Below are 8,119 nucleotides of genomic sequence, written 5' to 3' on the forward strand. Positions count from 1 at the left end.
TTTTTGGTGTGCCACCCCAAGATTTTTAGGTGCCCCCATTTTTTTAATGAAAAAATTCTGGAGGCACCCCTGAGTGTAGAAGCAGTTGTTTCCCCATCTCAGAACATGATAAGCAAAACTACAAATAGTGTGACTGTAATGTGATAAACCTACACAAAGGTCAAATGACAGCATGAATGGTCTTTAAATCCACAGTGGCAAGTGTGGTTTCAAGTTGAAGTATATTCTTTCTGCCATAAACTGTCACATCTACTCCAGTGTGGTGTGTAGAGCCATGTCCTCTAACACACAAAAGCACATTCTCACTCCAGGTGACCCTTAATTCCCCACAATAAGCCCACTTGAGAAGATTTTGTATTTTATATTTTGGTTGTAGTATCTGCATAATTAAAGTCCAGTTAGTTTTCTCACTGTTAACTACGCTATACAATAAAATGATATTGAAGTTTGGCGTAAATAATTAGAAAGGGTAGTAACTACATAATTAACTGTATTCTAACAATGAAAAGTGTTCAAATTAATATAGAAATTGCCCATTATAAGTTCGACTGATTAAACGGCATAAACAGTTGGCTTTAACAAGTAGACAGATGAAATCCTTTCTCTCACATTAGAACAGTTAATAAATTTGGTTTCCACAAAAACATCATTTAGACAGCAATTAGATACAAACATGCCCACACTGCAAGTTAAAATTGATCCAGGAAATTGTTTTAATGACATGCTATTATAGGTGATTGAGGTTTTCCCCACTACTGTATACCTGCGCAGCAGACATCTTTTTTTTTTATTTCTTTGTTAGCAGTAGGAAATCGACCCTTGAGCAATTAAACACTGTAATGGAGTCTGTAATACTGAGTTGTGATGTAACAGAATATGACTGTGCTCTGGAATGGAACTGAATGTATTACTACAATTTATTGCAAAGTTATAAGAGAAAATAATACACTCAGTATTTAATTATTTTTATTATTTTATCATTGAAAAGTTGAGTATATGAGCTATAAAACCCTCTTGGTATGTTTACCATATGTCAGGGTTTTGCAGGAACAGCACTACTATGTTAGCTAACAACTAGATCTTTGTGTACAATGACAATATAGGATCAAGTACTATTTTTAAACTTTACTTTTTAACTTTATTTTTTTTAAAATGACTCAAAATGTTCAGTAAAATCTCAAAAATCTAATAGAAGAATAAAGTTATCTTAACCCAAATTCTGGAATAAGATATGTTACCATAAGGTCTTCAGTAATGAAATAGTATCAACTGTACAAAGAGTAAAAACAGAATCAAAAGAGATATTACAAAGAAAAATGATGAGTCTGTATAAAAAGAAAAAACTTGCAGAATTAAAAGTGAGAGTTGCTGCTCACTTTCCCATTCCCTCACGCAAAAGATTTTAATTGAATTTTAACACTATGGTAATCACACCTGCTACATGATTTCCCTCTTTCCTCCCCCATAATCCAGCGCTCAGAAAGATTTTAATTTATTCATGAAGGTTTTCAGAGAGAAAAACTAAATACATGATGCAAATTGTCATTTTGCATGGTGCTGTATAATTGATTTAATGCAGCTTCTTAACATTGGCCTCCCTCAGTTGCATCTGACAGGCCTCAGGTTAATGGTGTGAAAACAGGGACACTGCTTCCCCCAACCTGTCAAGTGGTAATTGGTCAACAGTCTCCTTTAATAGCAGGCTGCCATAGGCAACAGCAAACACTTCTTAAATGGTGTACAAAATAATTGGTGAGGAATAAACAAGGAGGGCTTGAGTAAGTGTACTTAATGTCAACTGTGTGTCCCTTTCTGTATTTTACAGGTTATTCATCCATGCACACCAGAGAGGCACAGGATGCAGGAAACCGGCAGAAACAACAAGATGAGACCATTTAATGATGGTACCCACTAAGGAAAAAAGCACAAGCCAAGTTGAGGTGCTGGATGCTCTTTTAAGTGTTGCCACAAGTTCACTGCAGGCAAGCCTCAATCTGAAAGAAGATACTCAAGATTTTTCTAATTGATACATGGCGATAACATCCAGTATCACACATGTATCAATGAAGAGGAGGCAAATAAAAGGATTGTCCCTAGCCCTGAGATTAGCTGAACAGCTGTACTGAAACCGCAGCGGTATCACACCCCTTTGATTCTTTTGGCCCTGCACATGACTCTCAAAGAAGCACCAATGGCCTGCAGCTTAGGCATGGTGATGAGTGCCTTGTTTTGGTCTGTAGCCATTGTATATTTGACTCATATTGGCAGAGTCAGTGGAGACTGCTGGTTAATTGAGGGTGAAAAGGGCTTTGTATGGCTCGCAATTTGTAGTCAAAACCAGCCACCTTATGAGGCCATCCCACAGCATATCAACAGCACCATTGTGGACCTTCGTCTGAATGAAAACAAAATCAAAAGTATCCACTATTCTGCCCTTAGCCGCTTTGCCAACTTGACCTACCTGAACCTGACCAAGAATGAAATCTCCTACATAGAAGATGGGGCCTTTTCTGCTCAGTTTAACTTGCAAGTCCTTCAAATGGGCTTCAACAAGTTGCGGAACTTGACAGAGGGGATCCTCAGGGGTTTAGGAAAGCTGCAGTACCTCTACCTCCAGGCAAACCTGATTGAGACTGTGACACCTAATGCCTTTTGGGAATGCCCCAACTTAGAGAATATTGACCTCTCCATGAACCGAATCCAGCAGTTAGATGGGTCTACGTTTGCCAGTTTAACTAAACTCACCACCTGTGAGTTGTACACAAACCCCTTCAACTGCTCATGTGAATTACTTGGTTTTGTCAAATGGCTCTCAGTTTTCCCAAACAGGACAAATGAGCGAATGGTTTGCGACTCCCCACCCGGGGTCTCTGGTTATAGCTTACTGAGCCAGATTCCTAACAATCCAAACTATCGAAATGCACTGTACATGCTTACCAAAGTGTGTACTGATGAATATGTAACACCATTTATAACTGTGCCCATTGAGTCAACAACACTACCACCAGACTCAACACTTTGTGGAATGGAAGACTGTCCATCAGGCACAGAACCAGAAGATACTACCATCAGTACACCTGAAAATGATGTTCAGGGAACCCCTCTGATGACAGTGAAGCAAGTAACACACACAGGTGCTATCATCACAGTTCAGATTCCTCATCCCTATAAGAAGATGTACATCTTGGTTCTTTATAACAACAGTTTTTTCACAGACATTCAAAACCTGAAAGATATAAAAGAGGACATTGAATTAAAAAACCTTAAACCCCACACCAACTACACATATTGTGTTGCTTCAATACGCAATTCTCTTAGACACAACCATACATGTCTGACAGTCTCTACTGACCCTCAAAATGGAAAGGATGTAACTGTGAAAAAGCCGAGTGCTACTCACTACATTATGACAATTTTGGGCTGCCTATTCAGCATGGTTATATTTCTTGGAGTTGTGTACTATTGCTTGCGAAGAAAGCGCCAACAAGATGAAAAGCACAAAAAAGCAGGAAGTTTAAAGAAAAACATAATGGAACTTAAATATGGACAAGAGCTTGAGGGTGGGACTATATCTCGAATGTCGCAGAAGCAGTTGTTGGCGGGAGAGAGCATGGCACGTATGCCATACTTACCATCTGCAAGTGAAATGGAGCAATACAAATTTCAAGAGATAAGTGATACTCCTAAGATGATGAAAGGAAATTACATGGAGGTGCGAAGTGTGGATCACCATGACCGCCGGGAGTGTGATATGGGAATGGCTGGGAATAGTCAGGGATCAGTGGCAGAAATTTCCACAATTGCAAAAGAGGTGGATAAAGTCAATCAGATAATAAACAACTGCATAGATGCTTTAAAGTCAGAATCCACCTCTTTTCAAGGAGTGAAATCTGGAGCAGTATCCACTGCAGAGCCCCAGCTTGTACTAATATCAGAACACCCACAGAATAAATCTGGCCTTCTGTCTCCAGTGTATAAGGACAGCTACCATCACTCTCTGCAGAGACATCGGTCTTCTGATGTCTCTCCAAAGAGGCCCAGTACAGCCACAGGAGGACCCATGAGAAGCCCCAGGCCTTATCGCTCTGAATCCAAGTATATAGAGAAAACCTCCCCAACAGGAGAGACCATCCTCACTGTAACACCTGCTGCTGCCATCCTGAGGGCCGAGGCAGAAAAGATCCGTCAGTACAGCGCCCACCGACACTCCTATCCCGACGCTCAGATAGAGGAGCTCGAAGGACCTGACAGCCACAAGTCCTCCATGTTGGAGCCTCTCACTCACTCCCGCTCCAGAGACTTAGCATATTCGCAGATGTCCTCTCAGTACCACAATCTAAGCTATTCCTCCAGTCCTGAATACTACTGCAAACCTTCACATAGCATCTGGGAGCGTTTCAAACTCCATCGGAAACGGCATAAAGATGAGGAGTACATGGCTGCAGGGCATGCACTGCGTAAGAAAGTCCAGTTTGCAAAGGATGAGGACCTCCATGATATTTTAGACTACTGGAAAGGCGTATCATCCCAACATAAATCCTAACCTATCTAGTTTTTGTTTTTTTTAATGGACTACACATTGCAGAAATGACACAACCACCTCATCTGACAACTGAATCAGTGGATACTTCCATAATAGAATTAACTTCTCACTCACACGTACCACATTCTCTTTCGACTGTGAAGAAAATGAGGTTAAGATTCTTTCAATTTGTCTTATTATGTAAAGCATTCATGGGAAAAACTATATTGCAAATAAATAATATATATGTTACAATGGATAATAGGTTTTTTGGGTATCGCATGGCCAAGTCCTGTGACAGTGGATTTGCTGTTGTGTAATATGAAACTATTATATGAAGATATGTCTACTGAAACCTCAGTATTTTTTGAAGAACTGTTCAGACCCTCAATTTGAACTTTTTTTTCTTCCCTCCTTGCATATATTTAATTCAAAACTATGTACAGATATGACTTTCTATATTTGCAGTGTTTTCTGTGTAAATGGAAAAGTGTTAGTGGATGAATCAGGTTTAACAAATGGAGCGCTGATCATTTAGATTATCTTGTCTATAAAAAACCGCAAGCCCCACTTTAAACCCATGAGATCATTTATCATTTTATCATTATCAATGCCTGATTTCTGTTTGTTTTTTTGTTTGTTTGTTTTGCTTTGTTTCTATGAAGGCTTTTACATCTTTTACATGATTCAAATGGATTCAGTACCCTGAATCACACCATGCAGTATTCACTGGAAGGATCTTGAAAGACTTCAAAAGTGCAGTATATGTCATACTTCAGTGAAGGTCTCTTAGTTTCATGAACCACCATTTGTAACTTTAGTACCAAAGTCAAAAAAAAGAAAAAAAAAAGCTGAAATGTTTACAATATTTCTGCACGGCCTGGGGATCATAACATGCAGTGGGTCCATGAAGATTTTGCTTTTTCTATCTTATCAGTTACTTCTTCAAAAGAGAAACATTGGGAAATAATAGTATACACACAGGATGTGGTGTCCAAGCCTACTATTAATCACTAATATTTCAAAGGGAAGACGGCTGTACTTTGTTACCTGTCATTTAGGTACATGGACAGATGTTGTGCCCTGCAGGAGAGCCCGATGGATGAATGTAACAGATATGTATTTTGATCTGTCTATGGCAGCTTTTTATGTATATTTTCAAGGAAATATTTATTTAATGTTATAAACTACGGTGTTTTTGTTTTTCCTTTGCTTCAGTATTTCTTCCAGTGTATTATATTGCATAATGTCTGATCCAATAAATGGAGGAAAGTAGTTGGTTTTTCAGATGGGCCGTGTTGCTTGCTGAGAGGTTTCGTTTTATTTTTTATCTGCTAGGCTATTAAATCTTTTTGTATATTATGAAAGCTTCATACCAGGCAAATATCAACAAGCTAGAGTGAAATTTGAGAATGTGAAACTGAATCCTCTGACTTACTGGCTGTGAATTTGTATATTTTGAGTTTTTTTTAAATACATATAATACTTAACACTTTTTTCTTTCTAAGTTGTTTATATAAATCATTCCAAACAGGCTCATGATGATTCATCACATATTTATCAATAATTAGTTACTTCTCTCTTGCTCATTTTGAAGAAGTAGAGTGATGTAATGTATCATCAATGTAGGATTTGGGTTTATTAAAGAATTTGTGGTAACATTTTACATCATTTACTCTATAGTCATGATTTCAAAGTGTTCTCATTGCTCTCAATTTAAAAAAAACAAGGAAAACTGCTTATTCAAGTAGAGGCAGTTTTATTTTCATTTATCTCTTTGCAAGTGTTCACTCATCCAATGGATTGTTTTTCTTGCAAAATGCAAATTAATGTACATTTTCCATCCGTCCAGGTTTTATATGAAAATTAAAAGTCAGTTAATCGGAATAAAAACAGTTGATGGACAGTCTAGTATTGAAGACGCAGAAGAAGAAGAAAATGTAGTAAGATCAAGTAACTGAAAGAGTCATTAGTCAAACTTCAAATGACAAAAAAGCAATGTGGAAGGAATTTCCATTTATGTAAATATAACATCTTGATTTGCTTTTTGCATTATTCTGAGAAACATAAAGTCTCCTCATTGCTTCACACAGATCAGATCTGTTCACTTGACACATATTTGACACTAAGCCTGTCTCCACCACACTTGGTGCACTTTTTGTTTTCACTGATTTACAAACCTTCTTAGCCAAGCACAAAACCCTTTGCACTTAACAGATCAAATTACAACCAGTTGGTTATCTTTTTCTGGGTACGAATCCAACCCTATTGCAACAATCTGGGTTAGATAAAAGAGACTGTAGTCCTCAGATGGCTGATGACGCATCAGCTAAAATATGGTCAGAATTTTCCTCTGTGGGAGCAGGAAACACATTTCTTGTCAGGTTTCTCCTTGCTGCTGTTTCTAAAGAAACACCACATGCATTTCTTAGTAGTGTACAAATGCCAGCCCTTCAAATGCAAATGAATATTAAACAGTAGATGATCAATGAATTAAAACATGAAAGAATGGCAGACATATGCTGTTATGTATGAATTTTGTATTAAGGTGAGAATTGAGAGTCTACAATCTGACAATAGAGCTAAACTGAGGAAAGAAAATTGTCTGGCGAAAATTGTTTTCATCAGCTCTTTCTTTTCATCCAACACTGAGTGTGTAAGTGTAACTGCAGGCATTTATTACCCTATTTATATTTTTTCTGTCATAATTCTGTGTCCATCTCATCTAAGTGTGTCATGAAGCTGTTTTTATTCATTAATGTGAAATGAAGCATTCATGAGCCTGATGTGAATGTCTTATATAAGCACCTTGTAAAGTGTTAACTGGGTTGTCTGACTTAATACTTCAACCGCCTTAAGATTTTGGGATACTGTATGTGTACAAGAGTAAACTTCCATTTGTTTTATTTCCAATGTTGATACTGTTGTTGAGTCTCCATTTGTTATTTTTTATAAAAAGCATTTCAGTATCTCATGAGAGCTGTCAGATTTCTTGTTCATTTAGCTATTTAGCAACCTGTTTTTATACTGCATATTGTAGCACTTCTGTGTCTAATAAGAGTTTTAAGTGTTGAGAAAACCTTTAGAAAGATCAACAGTTGTTGTCCAAGTGCATCAAAACAAACAAGAGCACAAAATGTGTTTTTTTTATTTTATTTCTTAATACTATGTTATCTGCTTTCAGACAAAGTACTGTGAAAATAAAGTTAAGGGTGCACATGCAGTGTACACTCAGCATCTTTATTATAAGCTGTTATATCAGAATTGCTCCATGTAAGTATTGTACTATAAATTGATGCAACTGGCTTGTATAAGTAACCTAAGGGGTAACTGTTTGAAATTGGGTATAACTTCCCAATTAACTTGTGCTATAAGACATGGTTACCCAAGATTTCTTGCCATGATGACTAACTCTGTATACGTAAACTGCCTGATGCAGGTTATACTCATGATAATAGATCAGCTTGACCTACTGAACAATCGATTCAAACAGCATTACCGTTTCTTGAATATCCCGTGGACCTCAGTGTGCAGGTTGCCTCCCTGAATTTGGCTGCAGTAAATGCATACCTTTTAGCCTGGAATATATATTTGAAT

At 37.5% G+C, this 8,119-nt stretch overlaps 1 protein-coding gene across 1 annotated transcript in view; it reads left to right on the forward strand.

The window, feature by feature from the left end:
- The window catches only part of elfn1a (extracellular leucine-rich repeat and fibronectin type III domain containing 1a), a 75,548-nt gene extending 67,803 nt beyond the window's left edge, over positions 1-7,745 (forward strand). The window contains exon 3 of the mRNA XM_005468814.4: positions 1,826-7,745. Within this exon, the coding sequence (XP_005468871.1) occupies positions 2,171-4,543 (2,373 nt within the window). The 5' untranslated portion in view covers positions 1,826-2,170 and the 3' untranslated portion in view covers positions 4,544-7,745. The remainder of the gene's footprint in view (positions 1-1,825) is intronic.
- The last annotated feature ends 374 nt before the right edge of the window (positions 7,746-8,119 follow it).

Source organism: Oreochromis niloticus, linkage group LG4 (assembly GCF_001858045.2).
Source record: "Oreochromis niloticus isolate F11D_XX linkage group LG4, O_niloticus_UMD_NMBU, whole genome shotgun sequence".
Classification (NCBI taxonomy): domain Eukaryota; kingdom Metazoa; phylum Chordata; class Actinopteri; order Cichliformes; family Cichlidae; genus Oreochromis; species Oreochromis niloticus.